The sequence below is a fragment of the Eublepharis macularius genome, chromosome 4 (genome assembly GCF_028583425.1).
Source record: "Eublepharis macularius isolate TG4126 chromosome 4, MPM_Emac_v1.0, whole genome shotgun sequence".
Taxonomy (NCBI): Eukaryota; Metazoa; Chordata; class Lepidosauria; order Squamata; family Eublepharidae; genus Eublepharis; species Eublepharis macularius.
The window spans coordinates 153805034-153828039 of record NC_072793.1 but is presented as its reverse complement, the minus strand read 5'-3'; the positions used below and the strand labels follow the sequence as shown (position 1 = coordinate 153828039).

At 44.8% G+C, this 23006-nt stretch overlaps 1 protein-coding gene across 2 annotated transcripts in view; it reads left to right on the top strand.

The window, feature by feature from the left end:
- Positions 1-21713, top strand: part of SETD5 (SET domain containing 5) — a 64737-nt gene extending 43024 nt beyond the window's left edge. The window contains exons 16-24 of one of the 2 annotated variants that reach the window (XM_054975827.1): positions 2143-2385; positions 5243-5372; positions 8546-8802; positions 12510-12566; positions 15613-16068; positions 16672-16946; positions 18643-18776; positions 19328-19413; positions 19567-21713. In XM_054975827.1, coding sequence (XP_054831802.1) covers positions 2143-2385; positions 5243-5372; positions 8546-8802; positions 12510-12566; positions 15613-16068; positions 16672-16946; positions 18643-18776; positions 19328-19413; positions 19567-20136 — 2208 coding nt within the window. In that variant the 3' untranslated portion in view covers positions 20137-21713. The remainder of the gene's footprint in view (positions 1-2142; positions 2386-5242; positions 5373-8545; positions 8803-12509; positions 12567-15612; positions 16069-16671; positions 16947-18642; positions 18777-19327; positions 19414-19566) is intronic. The other variant, XM_054975828.1, reaches the window with a different exon arrangement.
- Positions 21714-23006: the final 1293 nt, after the last annotated feature.

Here is a 23006-nt window from a genome sequence, read left to right as displayed (position 1 = left end):
CGTTGATACAGTAGTTTAACCAATTTGGAGATTTGTCAAATCACAGATTTAATTGGAACAGGACAGATAGGGTAACAGTATCAGAATTTTTGAGGAGACTAATGAGAGTGTCTGTGTCAGCAAGCAGCAGTTTCAGTAGTTCAAGAGCTGCCTGTCTTATAATTCGGCAGTCGTAATTTCTGAACCCCCGTTAGTTCTTAAAGAACTCACATCAGTTTTGAAGCTTACATAGGATTGTAGCTAGGCCTTGAGAGAAGGCACAAATTATAAGAGATACTTTTGAAGCACATATTAACTGGAATATGCATAACTGTATCTGACGGTATGATTCTGTTGAATTGGATAGTGCATAGATCCAACACAAATGTGCATAGGAGTAAGTTTCATTATTAAGATTGAGCAGTTAAGACAGAATTAAAAGTTCTTCTGTCAGTCCATTCTCCCCCACCTCCTAAGTTTGTTCTCAGATGATTCAGAAAGCAAGATAGGTTCTGCATATCGTGGGAATTTTTTATTACAATTTTTATTTTCTTATGGAAGTGTTAAAAAGATAGTATAGAAAAGAAAAGGAAAAACATGAAACGTACAACTACTAAAGGCCTGCAGTGGCCTACCAGAGAACAAGGCCTGCACACTACCAGAAAGAAAAAAAAAGAACCAGTTTAATAAGTGTATTGTTAATCATTACAGTTTTTTCCCTACGACACTTCCTCGTTTTCACATCAATCAGCTTGTGCAGTGTGGGAACTTCTGACCAGTTTGGAACTATACATAGTTGGATAAAGTCACAAGTTTAATTCTTTCCAGCCGTGATGAAACCATTTTCCCAGATGTGCACATCCAGGGGAATAATTGTTAGAAACTAATGCTTCTCCTTACCTAGTAAGAAAACACCACAGCAGGTTACTAATTTTGATAGTTTAAAAATTCAATCGTGTGCAATTACTTCAGTCTAAGTAAATGCTAATTCTGATCGCTGCCTTGGGATTAAGAAGGAATTTTCCTCCAGGCCAGATTGGCCATGGATCCTGGAGGTTTTTTTGCTTTCCTCTGACCACTGAGCAAAAGTCATTGGGTGGAGTGGGTAGGGTAGCTATAAATTTTCTGCATTGTGCAGGGGGTTGGACTAGATGACTCTTTGAGTCCCTTCCAGCTCTATGATTTTAGTGGTATTATCTGCGAGACCAACTCCAGCCATGTGCACCCACAAGGCAGCTCTGATAATCAGACTGGGGGTTATCAGCTGTATCCTAACTTAGGTCATTAAGAAGTGCCCCTACTCTGGCTTGTGCTTCTTCTGTGGCAGCACCTGTGCTGGGGAATGGGCTTCCCAAGGTGAGAGGAAGGCTGCGACCTTGCACTAGTCTCAGAAGCTCTATAATGCAGAGCTGTTTTGATGTGCCTTTGATAGTACCATGCAGAAGTTGTAGCTTGCTTCCTTTTTATTTGTATATATTTGTATTTCTGGTATTGTATTGGTTTTTAAATGTAATGTAGCCTGCTTTGAGTCCCACTGATTGGGAGAAAAGTGGAGTCTAAATACTTCAAGTAAATAAATACTAAACAGGCATAACCCTGCTTAGGATTGTGTAGCTAAATTGGCAGTCCAGTTAAAAGAATTCTAGAAACACATTCATTTTAAGCATGTCAAAATTTTCACCAGTTCATTGTTAGAGTCCCATCTCTTTAATGCAGTGACCCAAAATCAAGTATGATAGAGGTATTTAATGTGCCCATTACCAGATGATTGGGCAGGGAAGCCCTGCCACTAGCCTGTCTTACTCCAGTTAATTTTATAACTGGACAGCTCTCCAAGGCATTTCATCAGAAGAGGTCAGAAGTTTTGGATGGAAAACAGCACTACATATAGAAATAGTTTATTACTTTTAATCCTTGGAATGTCCTTTTGTTCGAGGAAGCTGTGAGTATATTGTACTCTGTTGATGAAACTGAGATAATAGTATATTAGAGGATCTTACTCATACCTCCCAGAGATCTTAGAATGCCATTATCAGTCAGACAATAATGGCTAGATGGGCCATTGTTGGAATTGGTATATTCCCACTCCTTTTGCATTCTTTCTTTAGTACCCTGGTATGTTACCTGACTTTACATACTACGATGCATCTTTTTCTGCTGCAGTATCTAGTTACAGAGTGGCTGAACGATAAAGCAGAGAAGCAGGAATGCCCCATTGAGTGTCCTTTACGCATCACCACTGACCCAACTGTACTGGCTACCACCCTCAATATGTTGCCGGGCCTTGTCCATTCCCCGCTCATTTGTACAATGCCTAAACACTACATCCGCTTTGGCTCTCCCTTCATACCAGAAAGGCGGCGACGACCAGTTCAGCTAGATGGGAACTACAGCTCCTGTAAAAAGGTATGCCTGCTCCTTGATAGTATCATGACCTGATCAGAGCCAGTCTCTTCAGTAGTGCTATGCACTTGTTCCACAACAAATAATTAAAAATAAATGTAATCAAAATTACCAATATGGTCAAAATAAACTGTTAAAGGTGTATGACTTCTTGTCTCTTCAGTGGATAAAATGAACAATTTGTACCTCCTTTTATCCTGGCATACTTTTAAAGAAAGCAACAGTCTTACACCACCCCTAATGTGGCATCATCAGTCTCTTACCATTCCTACATATAAATAGGCTATGGAGTAACTGCATGTTGTTACAAACCTGAACTGTGATGGTGTTAGTTGCCACTACTGAAAAGTGTTAAGTCTATGTGTATATCTGTGTGTGTTTTAATGGCATTAAAGAGAAATCTAGGTGGATTTAAATGCATCTAGAGCTCGATACTAAGGATCATCTTTAAGTAAACTGTCTTGCTTTCAAACTGCTAAAAATTGTGTGGCGGCATTTCCACATGTGTGGGGGCAGGGGACCCACACAATTTTTAGCAGTTTTCTCCTTGATACAAACCTACACACACACCTGCCCATGCCTGCTTTTATCAGGAGTAACCAGGGCTCATTTCGAGGGGAAACACGCAGGAACACAGTTCCGGCAGTTCCCCAAAGAGGTCATCTGTCAGGTGGCCCAGCCCACCTGACTCTCAGCCATTTTGGGCCCATTTTGGCCTGTATTGGGGCCAAAACGGCCCGGATAGGGCCTCTGACAGGTGCTGGATCACTCTCCTGCTCAGCAGCAGCCCGATCCTGACCATTTGGGGCCCCTTTTTTGCCATTTTCAGCCCCTTTTTTGCCATTTTGGGTCCAAATTTGGCCCTGAATGGCCAGGATCAGGTCCAAAATAGCCAGGATAGGTGATGTTAGGGGTGTGGCATATGGAAATCAGTTATGCTAATGACACACTTTTGGTGCTGTCTAGGGGCGTGGCATATGCTAATGAGTTGTGCTAATGAGTTACGCTAATAAGTTCCTCCAGGTCTTTTTCTATGAAATGACCCCTGGGAGTAACAATTGCATGGAACACGCTGCATAGTCCAATAATTAGATTTGAGAATGAGGAACTTCTAGTCTCCTTACAGAAGAGAGACTGGGATTCTAGTTGGAAACCAGGCTTCTTGGAAAAGCCATGTGAAGTCATTTTATTCTTCACTGTTTTGTAAGCTAACAGTGGTGGTGTGTCACTCTGAATGTATTTAAATGTGTTCTTCAGAGTATCTGTTTCTCTAGTGAGACTGTCTAAATACCTGTTTCATGCTTTACAAAGAGCTTCATTCACAGGGTTGGCAGGTGACTGTCCAGAGGGCTCTGAGTTGCAAATAATTGTATATAGGCTCAGGAGCACCCGGTCTGCTGGGCATTTTCCCAGACTTCCCAAGTCACCTGGCTATAAAGAAAACCCTGGTGGCAGTAACAGGCAGATCAGGAGAGAGAGAGTGTGTGTGAATATGTCTTTGTTTTGGCTTGTTCTGCAAGTCATGCTATACGGTGACAGTTCTCATGATATACTGTGACAGCTTTGTAACATAATTAATATCTGAGCATTTTGTTCACATTTTGGCAAGGGCTTGAAGTAGTAGAGGTAGGTGGAGATAGAGGGAGATCAGGCAGTAAAAAGACAGAGAACTTATTGGACAAGAAGCTGGGGAGAGCACTCTATTCCTGGCTTTTGACCACTGGGATTTCTGTTCAAAGCCTGCTCTGATTTGAGTCTTAACTAGATGCAGCGTAGTGCTTTTTTCATTTGAATGTGAGAGCTAGAAACTTGTGTCCTAAAAGCCAAAGTTGGTCAGTTGATAACATTTTGTGTCAGATTGCACATGCATGGTGAACCTGTAAGAGCATGATTTTTCAGTTCCTCTGGCCACCTTGCCAGAGGTACTCCTGCCAGAGGTACTCCTGCTACACTCCTGCCAGAAACAAGCTCCAACTATTTGCTTTTCAACTGGTAAGCAACTTTCTGGCATATCTGGCTCTGGCTCAGCTGGTGCAGTTGTAATTAGTACACTCCCTTGGCTAACATGGACTTGAGTTAGGCTCACTTCCTTGTGTGAACTCTTGACCAGCAAACCTCCATTGGTTTTGTGACAAAGTGACCAAGACTTTAGTTTTGCTTTGTTATGTGTTCCATTAGAACTAATCAAGGCATCTTCCTAGACACATTTTGCAGTATGCATATGCAGTGCAGCTACTTGAACTCAAAGCTAGGGGTAGTGGTTGTCTTGGCAGTTCTATGTACAGAGGTACTAGTGCCCTGGTACAGAATCTACTGTGTACTACATGAACTTCAAATCTGTTCTTTCATTTAAGGAGGTTTTTAGTTCTCGTATTTCAAGTGTTTTAGAGGAGGTAGAGGCTTCTTCCCCCCACTCCCAGCCTCCTTTAGTTATTTCTCCCAGTCTCATGTTTGCTTCCTAGACTCTCTCTGATGCTCTTACTAGACTGTTTCTTTTGCCCTTTCTGTTACGCTGTAGCTTGCCTGGAAAATGTCCACATTATGCCAGTAAAATATGGGTTCAACCTAACGCGTGCAAATTGATATCCTTAAAAGCCTAAATTTTTTAGTGCAAAATTTGATTTGAGTGCAGGCCATAAACAGCCTTGGCCATAAATCCATTCTCATTTGCTTACCAGCCTTGGAGGCAGAATGTTCCAGGGATGGGCCATAAATTGTATTGAGGTAAAAGCATACCACCACCTCCAGCCCTGAGTGGGTATTGACTGATACAGGTAGAAATTGCCAGCAATAGTCTATTGCAAGTCCATGGAAAACACTGGAGGGGAGCCTGCGTATTGAGCAAGTTCTATTGTTACAGCGTTGGATGAAGCAAGCTCTGGAAGAAGGAATGACTCAGACCTCAGCCACTTCCCAGGAGAACAGAGCCCAGTGTCTATACCAAAGCAACGAGAGCAGCAGCACTTCTGGCATCTGCAAAGAGAACGCAGGTTGGTTGAGCTGCCTCTACACCTTACCAATGCATTGGGGTGGGCATTTATTTCTATCTCATAGTGTTCTGAGGAGCATTATTAAAAAAAAGTAATATGCCATCTGTAGTAAACACCAGTATCTGTTTAACTTTGGCCCTAACTCAGATAAGAGCCTTGCAACTGTATTGGTGAGCAGCAGTAGGAAAAATGCTGCAAATGGGTTTGTGCTAGATGCCATTTCCTGTTTATGATGGGTGAGCGCTTCATACTCCTGTCCTTCATTAGCTTGGCCCTGTAGCAGTTCTGCATATTTCAGCTCTATTCTTAGAGTGCTATGGAAAAAGTCAAGGGAAAGGAGTATCAGAAGTATACAGGCTGCATGAGTGGAATTCCTTTTGCTGAGTGGCTGCTTATTCTGACATCTCCATGGTGGGGGTGGGGGGAATTAGTAAGGCTTGGCTAATATGAATGCTCTAGGAAAGGGGTTCTCTGTGCCTTCAAGACACACACTTCCACTTTTCCCCCATGAAGGAAGTGCACTATGTGAAAAAACAGTGCCCTCTTGCTTGGGAGCTTTTTTCATCTCTAACACTTGCTGAGGAGACAATTGGTCAAAGAGTAGGCCACTGGTTATGAAGCAGCCACTCTGCAGCACTGGAGCCTACATCTGTGAGCAAAGCAAAAGGATGAGTTTTAAAAATAGTAACTTTGCATCTGTCTTTGCAGAGGAAGAGGGTGGCGATCTATCCAAGTCAGGGATCAGTTTTCCAAGGACGACAGACGAGGCCCTAGGCAGTGTACAGATATCTGTTTGTTGCACAAAGGTTAGAGGCACCTAAAGTGGACAAAGCACTAGCTCTGGACAAGCTTACAATACTGAGTGAGCAAAAAGCTTAGAAGGCTCTCCATGGTTCTTTCTGACAATTTGGGGTTCATTGCTTTGAGGCAAAGTCAAGAGTTGCCTTTCAAAAGACCACACACACACACACGCACACACACACACATTGACTTCTAAGGATGTTCTTGTGAGTCTCACAGATTCTCTTGCAAGGTAGAGTGAAGAGCTGGAAAATAATTGATCCACTGATTGGGTGGTGGGAATCCTGTGTCCTGAGAAGCCAGGAAACTGGGTATCTTTGCACAAGAATGTTATACAAAAGTCAGTTTACAGAGAAAAGTCAGCAGCTCAGGTGGAATTAGGGTTGCCAGTCCCCCTCTGGGAGCAGGGGATCCCCCGCTCCCCCCCTCCCCCCCGCCCCTGCTTACCTGGCCAGCGGGGGGAAAGGTGAGTGAATGTGTCTCCCACACGCTGCAGTAGCCTGATTTCAGCCTGAAACTGGCCCGATTCAGCCCACTGAAGGACACAGGAGCACTCCAGGGCCTGATTCGGCCTGAATTGGGTCCAAACTGGGCTGCTGCAGAGTGCAGGAGCACTCCAGGGGCCATCGCGCCACCCCAGCAGCGCTCCCGCTGCAGAACGCAGGAGTGCTCCCAGGCCCGTTGCGCTGCCCTGGCAGTGCTCCCAGGCTCTGCAGTGGCCTGAATCAGACCTAAATTGGGCCACTGCAGAGCACAGGAGCACTCCCATGCCCATTGCACCACCCTGACAGCACTCCCGGGCTCCACAGCGGCCTGATTTTCAGCCCGCTGCAGAGTGCAGGTTCGCTCCTCGGGCATCATGTGCCTGTGCAATGAAGTCACTTCCTGGAAGTGACATCATAGCATAGCCCAGGAGTGTGCGTGCACGCACAGAGGACTGAAAGGTAAGAGCTAGATCTCCTGCCCAAAGGGTAAGGGGACTCGGCAACCCTCGGTGGAATACAGAACACTTGGAGCAGTTGATGAAATCTGTAGTGATAGTATTAGAAATGTGGTTGGAGTGCTGTCCATTCAGAATAGGTGATAGCTTCTGCTGATCATGAGTTGGAATGGTGATATGCTGGAGCATTGTGACCTCAACTGGAATAATGGGTTAGAAAGCAAGTAATGACTGTAATTGGCTATAGGCTAACTGAAGTATTCTTTAAATGTTCTCCTACTCATGTGGGAGTAGCTTATTGAAGAGCAGTTCCTGCCCTGCTGGTTGACCCAACTATGTGACTGACAGCTTATCGCATGGTCTTAGAAAGCATCTGAAGTATAAAAGAGGGTATACAGTATCTGTGCATTAAAAGCGTTAATGCGTTTGTGGGCACATATAGGACTCTCATGTAGAAAAATGTTGGTTTTCTGCAAGGCACTTCATCGTGTCTTTGCAGGACAGAGCCTTCTAGTGGAAGGAAGATTCATTGGTCCTTTTGGATCTTGTTAGCAAGAACTGTTTCCACCCTGTCAGGAGACTTAATGTTATCTTGGCATTGCTGCTGCAAGGGCAGTAGAATCTGAGATAATGAGATTGTCATGAATTTTACTTGGAAGGTAATGGGGGACTTATTAGTGAAGAGAATTTGTGGTTCGGGTAGGATGGGAATGGCAGAGCAGAGGACTCCTTCACATTGTGAATAGATTCAAAATCTTAGGGGCAAAAGAGTACAAAAAGCAGACTATTGGACAGGAACTTTGCTGAGGGGCTTATTGCTAGGAGTGTTTGTAAGCACTCATGCAGGAGTTGCTAGATCATACTGGCTTAGTTCTTATTCAGCCTTTCTTTGAAACTATGCCTAATTTTCTATCTGCCAAATGAATGCATAGGAAATGCACACCAAACTTCTATCTAAGGAAGGGAAATAGACCTAAACAGGTTCACAGTCAAGAGAAGCAGTATTAACTTTGAGATTTTGTCTTTGCCTTGGACTTCTAGGGCTAGGGGGAGTTAAGATTGGTCTAAATATGCAGGTGATGTAGAGAGATGGATTTTTCTCTGCCTATAACTGTTTCTGAGTTCTAAGGTTTTTTTCTTTTGAAAACACAATTGGCTACTTCTGTTCTGTTTCCCTAACTGCAGCCTTCTGCATACCTCTTCAGCCCTGAACTTGTACTTGTTTGTGACTGGCTGAGGTGTTTGTTTTTGCCTCGCCCTTCTTCTGTATTTCCCTTCTTTAGAAGACAAGTTTCCATTTCAGCTGAGGGCTTGTCAGTGCTTCAAGGGCCATAGGTAGGAATATGAGGTTCATATAGAGGGAGCAAACCCTTGAGTGTAGATGAGGGCTGTATAATGATAGTGTCACCATCTGGATTGTGTTACATTGCAGACTTATTGAGCCCATTGAAGAAGTGGAAGTCTCGCTACCTGATGGAGCAGAGTGTGACCAAGTTACTGAGGCCACTGTCTCCAGTCACTCCCCCACCTCCTGTCCCCTCCTCAATTCTGGACTCGCTGAGCCCACAGCTCACCACGTCCTCCTCATCTATGCCAGGCGAAGAGGAATGTCGCAGTGGCTGTGGCGTGATCTTCTCACCAATTCCTTCCTTATCTGCTAGTCGTTGCAATACTCCACTACAGTTTGAGGTAAGCTGGGAGGGAAGTGGGTGGTGGTGGTGGTGGTGGTGGTAGTAATCTTACCTGCATACCTGTGACCTTTGCATCAAAACTGCTTAGAAGGGTCAGTTAGGCTAATAGCTGATTTCAAATAAAGCCTTGCTCTGTGAGAGAATCCAGTACCAGCACGTTCTCCTTTATGTGCTATTATACTGTGCAAAGGGTCACAGGTTGTTGGGGCACCACTGCTCATTCCTGTTGTTTAAGCACCAACTTGCACTCTTGCCCTTTCCCTATAGTAGCATTCAAAGGGAATGCCAGCTTTGAGGTTGCTTCTGTCCTGCACACAACTTATAGCAACCCCAAGCTTGGAATGACATTGGCCATATTGCATCCAAGGATTTCTCCATCTGCATGGTGCTAGCTTCATTTGATTGTTTCCCATTCTTCTTGCAGCCACTTTTAGAACACAAGGCGGGTGTGGAGTACAGTGGTGGTCTTCATTTTGGGGCTTCCTCCTAGAAAAGCAGGTGCCAGCACTTTCATTCCGAAACATCCCATTTTCTTCTCTTATTGTGTCCCGTCCATGTATCTGAGAAGCATTTTGTTTGATGTTTCAGAACTGGCAAATGTGGACCATTAAACTATTATTTCTGCCACTGCCCTTACCATTGAAATGCCTGCTTATTTATGTGATATATTTTTATCCTACCCTTTGAAAAGGTTGGTTTTTATACATGGGCACCTCTCCTAACAACAGCCCTGCTGGGTAGTCATAAGAGATAACAACTGGACGCAAATCACCCAGTAAGCTTTCAGGATTTGGAGGAAGATTTGAAACCAAGTCTTCCTATTTAACTCCAGAACTCGAACCTCTGCATTGACTCTTAGCCCCATTGTTTGTTTTGATGGCAGTTGGGCTGACCACAATCCTGGAGTCTCAGTTCTTTGCTGCTTGGGACTGTCACCGTAGTTGTATGGGCTTGTGATCCAGTTAAGACTGCTCATTGCTGGGGATTGCAATTACAGCTTGGCCTGTGTGTACTCTGCATTTAAGAATTCTTTGCCAAAACAACGCAAATTGTATAATAATAATAAAAAAATCTGCAGTGCTTTTTATGCAGTTTAAGAAAATTGTGCACTTTCTCATGTTTTCCATAATTCTGTGATTTTTATCACTTTACATAATTTATTCTGCTGTGGCTAGTCAGGTGGAGAGAAGGAAGCTCCCGGAGCTATGCAAAAGTGCTGAATCCTTGCCCTCTGACCACCAGGGATCTTTTTTACCCAGAACTTTGGCTCCTGAAATTTCTCTGTGCATTGCCTATATCTTCTCAGGCATAAGAGCTAGAAAAGTTACCGTTTTGAAGGAGAAAAATTAAAGCTGAGATTCGTAGGAGGTTGAATACCACCAGTATCACAATCTCTGGGGGGTTTTCCTGCCCTCCCGTTGAATAGTGGCATATATGCTGCCTATTGTTTGAGTGAGCTGGCAGAGCATCAAGATGATAATCATCTGCTTCAAGAATTATTTAAGTGGCTGGTCTTCTTGGCTGCATTCCAATAACTGTGAGTCTGACTGGGTCTTATCCTGCTTAACCATCTCCTGTCCACACATTGGTGACAATGAGGACCTGGCTCAGTGCACTGGCAGAAATCAAAGGTCCTGAGGAAATAGCAGCTGGGTATCTTAACCCCTTCAGTTCTGTGAGGCAGTGTTGTGGGATTAACTAAGAATTTGTATCTTGAAATTGGATGTTGGCCCCCATTTTTATTTTTTGCTCAGAGTTTGTGCCAGTTAAGGGGTGCTGTCATAGCAAACCCTGGGCTGCAAACGCTTCTGTTCCCTGTAAGAAAGTGAACGGTTTCTGTTGTGTGTGACTGAATCTCTTGCCCCACCCCTCATTCCCTTTCCAGTCTGTAGAGAAGTCTTGCAGTTTGTCAGACTCCCTCTCCTTGTCTTTGCCAAGGCCTTTCCTGTTCGCTCCATTCCACTCATTCACAAGAATTCTCTTTTAGTGTCTTAGTCTTCCTTTCAACTGCCATCATGAACTCTTGCATATACTTTTCAGCATGCTAATCATGATCCTGGGGAAGACTCAGTCGATGGGGCCTTTTGCTGTAGGGATCTGTAGCTGTCTTGGCATGGAGGTGCTGAGAAGTTAAACCAGGTCCGTTATTCAACCAAGTGTATGGAATGGCATCTGAGGAACCTTCCTCGACAAAAGAGAATTGGGGCACAGTGACATCTGCCAGGCAAGGAGGGCATTTCTCGGTATATCCCATCTGAGTCAACCTGAGGCAGATGTCCAGAGGGAAGCATTTGTACACGGAGAGCTTTTTTGTAGCCAGTTTGGTGTAGTGGTTCAGAGTGCAGGACTCTAATCTGAAGAGCCGATTCCCCACTCCTCCACTTGAAGCCAGCTGGGTGACCTTGGGCTAGTCACAGTTCTCTGGAGCTCTCTCAGCCCCACCCACCTCACAGGGTGTTTTGTGGGGATAATAATGGCATACTTTGTAAACTGCTCTGAGTGGGCATTAAGTTGTCCTGAAGGGCGGTATATAAATATTATTATTATTATTATTATTATTATTATTATTATTATTATTATTATTATTATTATTATTATTATTATTATTATTATTATTATTATTGGCTGGGGGTGTGGCGGGGAGGCAGGTCACAACTGAGATGATCTTGAGATAAGGGCTTAATAGGACTTAATCATGTTCCTCATAACAAGTTTTAGACCTCACCCTGCTGCCTAGTATGGCTTAAACAGCCAGCATGTTATCATGGCTTGATCAACAGCTGCATCCTCCATCTGGGATGGAGTCATTGTCTACCTGACAGCCTCCAGGATTACAAGCAAGAAAGAACATCCCTAGCTATAATAGGAGAATGAGTCAGATATGGCATTAAACCATGGTTTGGAGTTGTATGGGAAGTCCTGGGGTACCTTCAGGCTCATGTGCTCCCTTCCCTATGCACACAGCAATCTTTTGCTTTTGTGGAAAACTATAGTTTGCCATTTCATTCAAACTGCTAGCTGTATTTTGCTTTCTTTTCTACAGACAAGTCTTCCAACTTGATTTAAACAGGCTTAGGATTCTGTATTTTAAGGAAAGTAAACAAAAATAATAATTTGTGGTTCAAATGCAACAAAAAACTATGGTTTGCCACAACAGTGGGGGGGATGATGCTTATCCTGGTGATTCTTCAAGACTAGTTAGTGTAATAACAAACCATGGTTATGAATCTCTAACCCATGCTTTTTTCTCTGTTCTGGCCAAGCCATTCTGAAGGAGGAGAGCAGGGCTTCTCTTGTGTTCTGTTGCTCTCATTTGGTTGATAGGGATGGTGGCAGCTTGCTCATGAAATCCAGGCTTCTTCCCTTAGGATTTCTCATCTTGTCAGGCTGACCTTCCTTGGCTAAGACATACTCCAAGTTTAAGTCAATATACTGCTTTCTAACTTCTTTGTTCTCTTCTGGTTTTGATTCTAAAGCTGTGGCATGAGGTGTAGTAACTTTGTCCTATCTTTCTACTTTCCTCAACCTCTAGAAACCATACAGTGTGTTCAGTTCCCTCTAATTGCTGAGGCCATTCCCAGGGTAGTTTCTATCTTTTAGAATAGCTGTGGCTAACCTCTATGCTTGTTCTTTTTTTTTACATTATTTTATTTTGCTTCTTGACTTGAAAAAGTAGATGAATAACAAGATGCTTTTCCCTCCTAGAACGTATCCTCCCCTGAGAGTTCCCCTGCGCATAGGCCCGAGTCCCTGTCGCCCGAGGTAGTTATCACACCATCTCAATTGGAGGCGGAGAGCATATGTGGTGTGTCTGTGTGGTGAGAGTCTGTGTGTGCTTGGAGGGAGGAGGGGGGAACTACAGAGGAGAGTAAAAGTAGATGGGGGAAGGAAGGGCTAACCAAGTCGGATTCTTTAGTAGCTGTAGTCAAGTAGATTGGGTGGAAAATTAAAGATCTTGTAAAGTAACCCTTCTGAATGGGGAAGGAGGGAGAAAAACTGAAGTGGCATGGCTGGCCAGGACCTTGTGTATCTTCTGTTAAGACTGAATCCTTCTTGTTCATTTGCAAAAAGATACAGCCCAGCTTCTGCTGTGTCAAAAGTCCACATTCTTCAAGATACAAATTCTAATTCTGCATTCAGATGAATTATGCAAATCAAAGGGAGACATTCAAAATATGGGGATTTTTTTTGTGCAGCATTCAAAGTTTAAGGCAAGGTGCAGTGGCTTTGGGAGGACAGAGTTGGTGAAATGATTGAGGGAATATTATAGACATAGATACATTTCACTTTGTGTCTGTTAGGTCATTTTTTTTACATTTCTGTGATGGTTTATGACAACGTTGGACATAGGTTTCATGGGAAAGCAGCATACACATTTTTATAAGATAAATGCATGAACAGGTTATATAATAGACTAAGAGGAAGAGTTGGCCAAGTGGTCTTCAAGTGCTGACGTCATAAAGTGTTTCAGTTTTTGCAGAGACTGCTTGTATATTTCCATACTTCTGAGTTGCTAAACGGTACAAACTTAGGGTTACCAGAAATTTAGTTAAAATAGTATACCAGATACCAAATTCAGTTTGGAATCTTTCAGTTTAGGAGGCTAATAGTCCTGAGCAGGAATGTCTAGGACAGGAGTGCAGTAGTTGCCTTTCTAGGTATGCTGGGTGCTCTAAGTGCTGAAACCTTCCAAAGCACTAGAAGGCAATGTTTAAAAAACAACTGCTTCTTAGTAGCATGGCAGTGAGCGGAGGAAGGGGAGTTCTTACTTGACTCACAAGGCATAAGTCTGGATACAGCCTTGACTGTGCCGCTGTATCATTACAGTCATTATTGTAAAACACACAAGTGAAAGCTGAGAGCTGCAGGATGTTGACAAAGACCTTAAGCTTCATCCCTAAGATGTGTTAGTCCTCCACACACTGTGGGCCTGGGATATGAATTTGCAGTGGTGAAGAGAAGGTCGAAAATATAAAGGTTTTGCAAAAAGCCATATAGATTCACAGCTCAGATAAGGAAAGTTTGGAAAAGGACAAATATGCTTCATTCATTGTAATTGAACAAGTTGGCTTGGAACTCATGGAAAATATCTACCAATGGAAGCAGTTGTCTGTCCGTCCCCCACCCTGACTGCAAGTTAAAATGTTCCCTGAACTATTGTTCCTGGGTATTAGGGCCCCCCAGTAACAGCAGAAGGGGGGGCAGTTGGAGGTCTGCAATGGAAGTGGGAAATCATACACTCTCTTCTGTTAGTGGAAATCTTCTGCTGGATCTAGCCCTCTGTTTGCAACCTACCTAAGCAGTTAGTACTCTCAATGAAAACAGGCAACACTCCTAAATGACCTCTGTGCTGTACTCACAAATAGCTAGTGCTATTCTATTTGGTCATTACTCGCAACTGATCCACTTAGAGGTGTACAAAAATATGTATGATGTAGAACACCACGTGGAGGATTTCCCCCCTTTCTCATGAAATTAGAACTCTGGATTATGGGGCAGGTAAAACAGAATTATTTCACACAATGCATGATTATGATAGTCACCACAGTCGCTAGCTTAGATGGCTTTAAAGGAAAACTCATCACGAACAAGTCTGTCAGCATCTCTTAGCCCTAATGACTACGTGGAACCTCCCGGGCTTGGGGGCAGTCGTCTGTGCCCTTCCACTCAGCAAATCTTGAAATCTTCCTCCAGCCTACATGGCTCTTCCCTCCAGAGGAAGAAGTTGGAGGAAGGCGTCAAAGTTCTTCCAACATACATGGCTCTTCCCTCCAGAGGAAGAATCAGTTAAGCTGGAAGAAGGATCTCTTAGACTGAAGGAAGGCGTTAAACTTCACTGAGCAGTGCGTTAGGATATGGGCCAGTGTGCCTGTGAATGCCAGTTGCTGGGGGCAGCAGCAGAAAAGGGCTACTGTGTTCATGTCTTGCTTAGGCTTCCTGGAGATATTTGGTTGACCGCTGTAGGAAAGAGGGTGGAAGACTGCAGGGAGAGTTGACCTAATATAACAGGCGTGCTTCAGCGTTCTTGGGAGGGCAGCAGGTCTGCAGAGCCTGGGAACTGGACACAATAAGGAGGATAGTGAGCAGTAAAAGTGTGGCAAAAGCTCCACCGCTATTGGATGGGAAGCACCCCTCCCAACTCCTCTCTTCTCTCCAGTTTAGTAGCCTTTGCACCATAGGGGTTGAAAAGGAACACAATAGAATCTCTTAGACACCCGTACGGAGAGATAACCAACTCGTGCACTGTTTACTAAACTGGGCCATGAGGACTTGCGTCATTTCTTAGAGAGATGATTTCCAAGTGCTGTGAAGTGAGAGAGTTACTGCAGTGTGTGACTGCGATAGTTTTACTGTGAAGAGGGTGGCTGATAATGGAGTACTTGGTGTGTGGTGTTCTTGCTTGCCTTGAACTTTTTTTTGTTGATTCTTCACCTTTTATTGAAATGGTTGTGACATTTTATGTGAAATGGTGACTATGAAAATACTCTGGCGTTTGTTTGAACATCAGCAGATCTGTCCAAAAGGGAGGGGGTGCTTCTCATTTAAGTTGCCTCTAAAACATCTGCAGCATAGAGGGAAAAAGCAACTGTGCAGCTAGAATGATAAGCAGAAGGAAGAGCCAAGCAAGGCAGGAAGGGGGCTTCAGTGGATGGGGTGGGGGCAAGATGTGGGGAAACAGTATGTGCTGTCTGTGGCAAAGAAGGTCTTTCCTGACTTAAAGTATTTCTCTGTCTGCCCTTTTCACCTGGTTCTCTGCCTTGTTCAATATCCTCTCCCCTCTCCCCAATACCTTTCTTGGCTATTCTAGCTCTGTCTCAGGTCGGATCTTGACCTGCCCAAGCCAGGATACCTGGAGGTCAGCACCAACAGCTGCTTGGAAAGATCGTCGCTGCTTGCTTTGGGGCATTCAGATCCAGCCTCCCAGCCTTCAGAGACCAGCTTCCCTGGAAAGAGCGGGGAAGCCCAGACGCTGCTACGAAGCTCTGACCAGGCTTTTCGGACAGAATTTAACTTAATGTATGCCTTCTCCCCTTTGAATGCTATGCCTCGGGCGGATGGATTGTTAAGAGAATCTCCCCAGATGGCTGATGGAAAGCCTCTCAATCCAGAGAGGGGTTGCTGCAGTTCTCCTGCGGAGGGCTACTTTGGCAGACACGAGCAGGCACTTCTCAAAGAGGCAGCACATGGATCCATGGCTCTCTGTGGTGAGAGAGCTTGTGAAGGAGTTAAATCCTCCCCCCAGAACCCACCACAGAGGAAAAAGGCAAGTATCCAGCATAAGTGAAATGATCAGAGTGGGTCCTTAAGATGCATGGAGAGAAAATCAGTACAAGAGGATGCAGTTTTGGAAGATGCTGTGAAACTTACGGCACCCACTCCACTGGATAGGCATAGCTGCTTGAGGCTCTGTCTGTCAGAGTAGGGACAGGAAGCAGGGAAAATGCAGTGGTGCCAGTGTCTTTCCTTACAGATGTATTACTGCTGTCTCATTTCTATGGTATGCTTCCCCTCTGCTGCTTTAGGGAATGTTGTTGGTTTGGCTGCAGTTTCAGATCCAGGCTATCACAGAGCTTAAAACCAAGTACTGGGCTGCTGTACAAACACAGAATTAGGCTTGTTGGTTCCTATTGATCATAGGCTCAGCACAGATTTCTTGTTTGTTTGGAAGCACAAGAAATGTACAACATGCAGAGTCCTCTGGGACCTATATTTAGGTCCACGTATCGGTTCAGTTTCCCATAGTGGGGGTGAGGATGGGGAATGTATCCCATGCTCAATGAATGATTTTTTTGTGGAAACAAACCACTTGTCAGCCTTTCCTCAGTCAGACTCTGTTACACTGATGACGGCTTTTGCGCTCTTCTAGGTTTCTCTGCTGGAGTACCGCAAACGAAAGCAGGAAGCTAAGGAAGGAGGGGATTCTGGTCGATGCACAGGGACACCAACTCGACCGGGTAGCAGCTGCTCTGGAGCTGATGTGGATGCTGCTGTTGTGCAAGGCTCAGGAAGCCGAGCCCTGTCCTCCCCACAACATGGCTTCTCCCCCTCTCATTCCTCCCTGTCTCATCTAGAGGATGTCAGCCCACCAGAACCAAGGGGGACCACACACTGCAAATCCCAGGAGAGCATCAGCAGTCGATGGTGAGCATTAGCTTGCATCTGAGTTTCAGGATGAGAAAATCCATGTTCTGTTTCTAGGAGTTGCCCAGTTCTAAATGCTTTGTTCTTTGCAAATTAAAAGGTTGCTGCAGGCTCTGTGATAAAATGTTGGGTCACTTTTTCTCCCCTCGTGTCCATTGTGCATTTCTGAGGTAGAACTGCATGTTGGGTTTGGAGTACAAAGCGTTTGAGATGAAATTTCATCCTGATGGCTTCTCTCCCCCTCCACTCCCTTCAACTAACTGAACTTGACTACTCCATACACCATGTATTAAGGACTTCAGGTTGAATGACGTGCTTGCTCAGGAACCCTCAGAACTTCGCTACATTCTGCAGTATCTACCCACAGTGTTAATATTTAACAGTTTCTAACTCGTTCAGCTGCCAAGGAACTACCGTATCAGTTTAAACAGATGTGCTGCTGCCCTGTTAACCTTGCCTTGCAAGGAACTGTTTTCTCCCACCAAATGATAGCAGCAGTGAAGGTGTGAATTCACCCCTCCCACATCCCCACTCACCTCTGAGCTATGGATACCACCCCCTCCCCCTGTGGGATGTGGGCCTTGGGGTGAGTCCCATTTTTAAAGACTAACACTGAAAATACTGTGGGTGGGATGAAGCACATAATCCTGTTGATGAAACATGGAATTCTGCCACACCAAGAGTAGGTTCAAACCATGAATTGGGCAGTAGGATCAGAAATGGTAATTAATGATGTGTACTGAAACTGTTTTCTCCTAATCAGTGTAATATTTCTAATGTGTGTAAAATCCTCTGCAAGCTGCATCTCTGTCCTTACTGCAACAAAGAAGCAGGTCACGCTTGTTCCCATTCTATCATTTTACCGGTTGCATGAAGCTGAAAAGTGGTCCTTCCACAATCACTTCAGTGAGCTTTAATTTTTCAACTGCAAAATCCATTTTGTGCCTAATAAGATGTAAGAAAGTCATTTCTAATTTGAAATTGCCTAGGTGAGCAGAATGTGGTGAATTGCAGTTGCAAAGCCTTTTGTTTTCTGCCCCAACTGTTTTTTGGTGAACTTGAGGCCACCTTTTATGATCCTAGCATGCTACCTCTCTTTCCATGCAAAAGAATCTCCAGAAAGTGAATCTCTACAACCGGAGCAGGACCCCCGCCCCACACACACTGCAACTAGAACAGATTCCAAAAATTTATTTCATCAAAAGGGCTGTGATTTAGTTGGACAAGTCTAATATGAGTGCCGTTGACAGGAGCTTGTACACATGCTGGGATTTTTATTGCAGGGGAGTTGCTGCCATCTGTTCTTCCAGTAATGCTATAGGTAGGCTGCACAGCTACCCGTTTGATACATTTGTGTTCACTTCTAAGAAATCTCTAGCTAGTTAAGAGGCAGGCTCTGCTCTGCCCTAAAAATAAACAAGGCATTTGTCTTTTGGACAGCAGCTAAGGTACAAACAGTAGCATACGCCCAAGTCTTAATAAGGTTTATCTGGCACAAACAGCAGAATATGCATGATCTTTGTGAGAAGGAATAGAGATGGTCCTTTCTAGACTAGAAATATCTTCTGGCATTGTTGCTTTGCTGCTGTGGATGCTTGAAATGCCTTAGAAACAGAACCTTCTTGGATTTGTAAGATGGGAGGAAACCGTGTCACTGTCTCCTGATGCTTGATTCCCATTGTTATCCCGTTGGTAGGATGGTGCCCACTTCAGTGGAGCGGCTTCGTGAAGGCCGTGGCATTCTGGAAAAGGTTTTACGTAGCAGCGCTAAGATATGTCAGAGAGGAGAGCCCTCGCCCACTCGTGAAAGCTTAGGGGAGAGAGAAACAGGTAAGTGGGACTGCACAGGTGGCTTTGAAAAGCAAGTGGCTGTCCTTGAGAAGGCAACATCTGCTGGCTTCGCTGTGGAGTGACAGTGCCCAGTGCGACCAGTTTCTTAGGAAACTGCACTTTTGAGCAGGCTTGCATCGCTTCAGACCGTGCTGTTGAGGCAAGCCTGAGCAAAGCCTTCTGCAGGTGCCTCTCTGCAAATTGGTAAGATCACCATGAGTGCCTGTCCATGTGCATTCCCTGTTGTGGCTTCCCACCGCATGCGACATCCTGCCTGAGGAGGTCAGGAAGGCCACCACAGTTCTACATATTTGCAAAAAGTGTCAAGGAGAAAGGTTCAAGGGAGGCCCATTGTTATAAAAGGATTAGAACCATAGTATAACAAAACTGCTCGTGTGGTTGCTTATAAGGGATAGTATTGTAGCACAGTGTTTATTGTTCAAATCTGAGGATTCATCACCTCTTTTTATCACTCTGTTGTGGTTTAGTTCACTTATGCTCCTGTTCCAGGAGCATGCCTTTCTCATGTGCCTCTCTGTTTTGCTTTCTAGATGCAGTGGAAGGAGACACAACCGACTCCCTCAGCTCTGCCCTCAAGGGACCAGCTGTTTACAGTCCTTCTCGGTATAGCTACCAGGTATGGGAGGCCAGGTACCCCTTATGTCACAGTTTGCTTGAGGTTCGCTGTCTCTGGCCCTGATGCCATGTAGTCTGTCTCCAAAGAAAGGTTGTGGGACCTCTAATGGGAATTTTTATTGATTTTGTGGCTTCTGTATCTCTTCCTTTCCAGCTCTTGCAATCTGATAGTCCACGAGCAGAGTCTCAGGCTGTCCTTCAGAGTTCCTCCCCCTACCGAGGACATCCCATTGCATCACCCGGGTACAGTTACCGGTCTCAGTCGCAGAGGACAGGACACCTTCCCCCTCACAGTTCCTCGGAATCCTCCGTTTCCTCCACCCCTTCAGCCTCCACGGACTCCTCAGCTCTGTTTACAGGGAATTCTGGGTATTATAGCAACCAGCAGCACTCTAGCAGTGGTGTCCTAAAGAAGAGTTGTCCAGCAGTAGCTGCTCCCAATCCTGCCCAGACAGCTGCAGACTGTTTGCCCCCTTCCGAAACAGGGTCTCACCCCTGTGTGGGAACTGCCAGCTGCACTTCGTCATCTAGGCCCCTGCAGTCGGACTTGCGGACTATCAACCCTCCCAGCTCTGGGCAAACTGCTCTCTATCAGAGCTCCAGAGCAGCAGCACTTTCCAACTCACAGCACTACTCACACCGAGGGGGAGGCGGCAGTATCCATCAATACAGACTGCAGCAACTTCCAGGGTCAGGTGTGAAGACTCAGACGGGACTTTCTTAGGGCAGGACAGAAATGAGCCCACCATTCCTTCCAGCAGCAGCTTGTGGGGGAGCAGTGCTGGAATGGCAAAGGGCCAGGTGCTGGGGGCTCTGGGGGGGGGAGGGAGTGCAAGCAAGAGAAAGGACTGCGAGCCAGCCCTGGAAGGAGATGATGGTAGCGGTGGTGGCAGCAGAGCCTGTAGCAAAGGAGCATCTCCCTGATGTCTGGGTACGTTGTAGAAAGCAAATGGTGCTGAGTGGCATGGCCTCTTCCTCCTGCCTGTGTCCATAGCTGTAGTCATCTGGGCAGCAGGTAGGAAAGCTTGAATATGAAACCAGTGCAAATCAGAAGAAAATAGGGGAAGGGGAAATGGGGGGAGGGGGGCATTCATCTAAATCCCAAAGTGCTCTCTGCAGGGTTGGGTTCCCAGAATATTCTGGGGCGGGGAGGGGGGAGGGTTGTAGTTCATTCTGATCATTCCAGTTGCAAGCAAGAGTATTCATAGGGTCTGAGCAAAGAGCTGTGGGGTGGGCCCAGTAGCACTCTTGTGTGTCTCTGTGGAGAAAAATGTTTTAGGGCAAGGCTGCGCACACAGATGTGGCAACAAAATCACTATGAGAATGGCAAGAGTGTGCTCCATGGAGCTGCAAAGGCCTGGGGCAGTCATTATCCATTATATGGCCCGTGTGGGTGTAGTGTTGAAGCAGGCAGTGCTGGGGTGGTGGGAGCACGGTGGCTTGCTTGTTCACATTAGTGTGTAAAAGGTGATATGAAAAGGGCCCCGTCTGGTGGCACTGCTGCTGTTACCGAAAGCATCCTCAAGTGTATAAGACAGCCCTGCTATCCCCCCCCCCTGAGGTCCAGAATGGTGCCAGGCCCCCTGGATGCTCTATCAGTCTAATTCCATACAGTTGCCAGCTTTTCTCACTTGTTTACTGTACTATCAAGCGTGTGTTTTTATTTATCTAATTTTATATTCAGTTATAACCATAGTAGGTTAGCGGATATCAGGCAGGTCTAACCCCGGTGCTGCCATGGAACTTCTCCTTTTCTCTTGGACAAGATAATGCTGTGAGCGTGTCTTCCCTCATTTCTCAAATGCACAGTCTCTTTGGTTTCTTTTTTTGTTTTTGTTTTTTAATTAGGACTGTTACAGGTTTCTCTAACTCACAATTGAAATCAGGTGTTCATTCAACTTAGGGGAGACTTTTAAAATTATCAAAGCAGAGAAGAAGAAAAAATACCCTTTCCTCAAAGTGTCTGGCTGTGAGCGTGTTGGGGATGGAACTTGTCACCCGGAAAGTGGGTGTCCTATATACTGTATAAAAGGGTGTCAACTTCACTGGGCTTTGTAGCCTCCCTTTCAGTTATGCTGAAGTGTGTCTTACGAAGTGAACATTGCAAGAGATTTTGGAGAGCCAGTAGGCAAAGATGAAGCACTCCTACCTGTGCAAGGTGCTGGGAAGGAGCCACCAGGAAAGGGGGGCAGGGGGGCTGCAGCGCTGCCCTCGAGTGGAGTTGTACACTGTGCTGTAACATTTGAACTTTCACAAGAGATGTAATAATTTTGATAATAAAAATACTTAACTTGAAAATCACCATTCTTTTATGCTCTTTTTACAGTTATCTTGAATGATGGGACCGGGCTAGTTCAAATTTCATTTCAGGATAGAGAATAGGGCACTGAATTTTATCACAAAGTTTGCGGGGTCCGAGTTTCCAACCCTCAGTATAATGCAGAATAGATTTAGAAGGTGGCGTTGTGTGCTTAAAGGCTTTCTCCAGAGAGATCATGGAGAGCCAAGGGGAGGAGATCTCTTCATAGTTTCCTAGCTATTCCTTTATTCCAGCCAGTATTCTCTAAATACTATCCATCCTTTCCTTGGTTCAGTTTGGTTGTATTTGTTACGATTCTTAATCAGCCACACGCTACAAACAAGTCAACAATACATAAAAAGTAATACATAAAAGAATAATGCATTCTGTAAGGGATTCATATTGCAGTTCAATGAAGAAATTGTTAAAATGCTGGACCCAGCGCTTCCTTGTTGAGCATGCCAAGGTACAAAATGTTGCCACCTTAAGGGTGGTTTTGTGAAAACGATCAACAAGGTACAAAAATTATAAGATCTACCTGGATATTTGGACAAGATTGGGGCAGTATATATTTTCCAAATTTCCTTGTAAAATGAACAGTGCAAGAGTATATGTTCAACTGTGCCTGATTGATGGAGCAGATATGCTGGGAGTTTGGAGTGTGGCAGTATCTTCCTTCAAAGAGGGTAGATGGTAGCATGTTGAAGCAAACCAAAGCAAAGGCGGTATGATATCTAGGGAATTCTACTGTAGAGAGGTAGTCTGCAGGAGCAAAAGTTTTGCTGCGATTCCAAGCTGCCCGAGAGAACCAAGATGAAGATAATCCAAACAATGGTATTCCCCATTACGGTGTATGGATATGAAAGTTGGACTGTGAAGAAAGCTGACAGGAAGAAAATTGATTCATTTGAAATGTGGTGCTGGGGGAGAGTTCTGCGGATACCAGGGACAGCCAGAAAGACAAATAAGTGGGTACTAGATCAAATCAAGCCTGAATTCTCCCTAAAAACTAAAACGTACTTGGGTCACATTATGAGAAAACTAGTATAGACAAAACTTTGACAGTCTATGAATTCATACTGCTCTTGAATTGTTTTCAGTCACACCATACTTACTGGGAACTTCACCTCTCCTATGTACACATGCTTAGCACTGAGGCCTCTGGAGGTGGTGGGTGATGGGGAATTTCTCATCACTGCAGGATGTTTCCTGTAGAGGTATGGTATAGAGAGTGCCATTTTGTCCCCAAGCACAGTTTCATTTATAAGGCTTCTAGCAGGGCTTTATGGAGACAT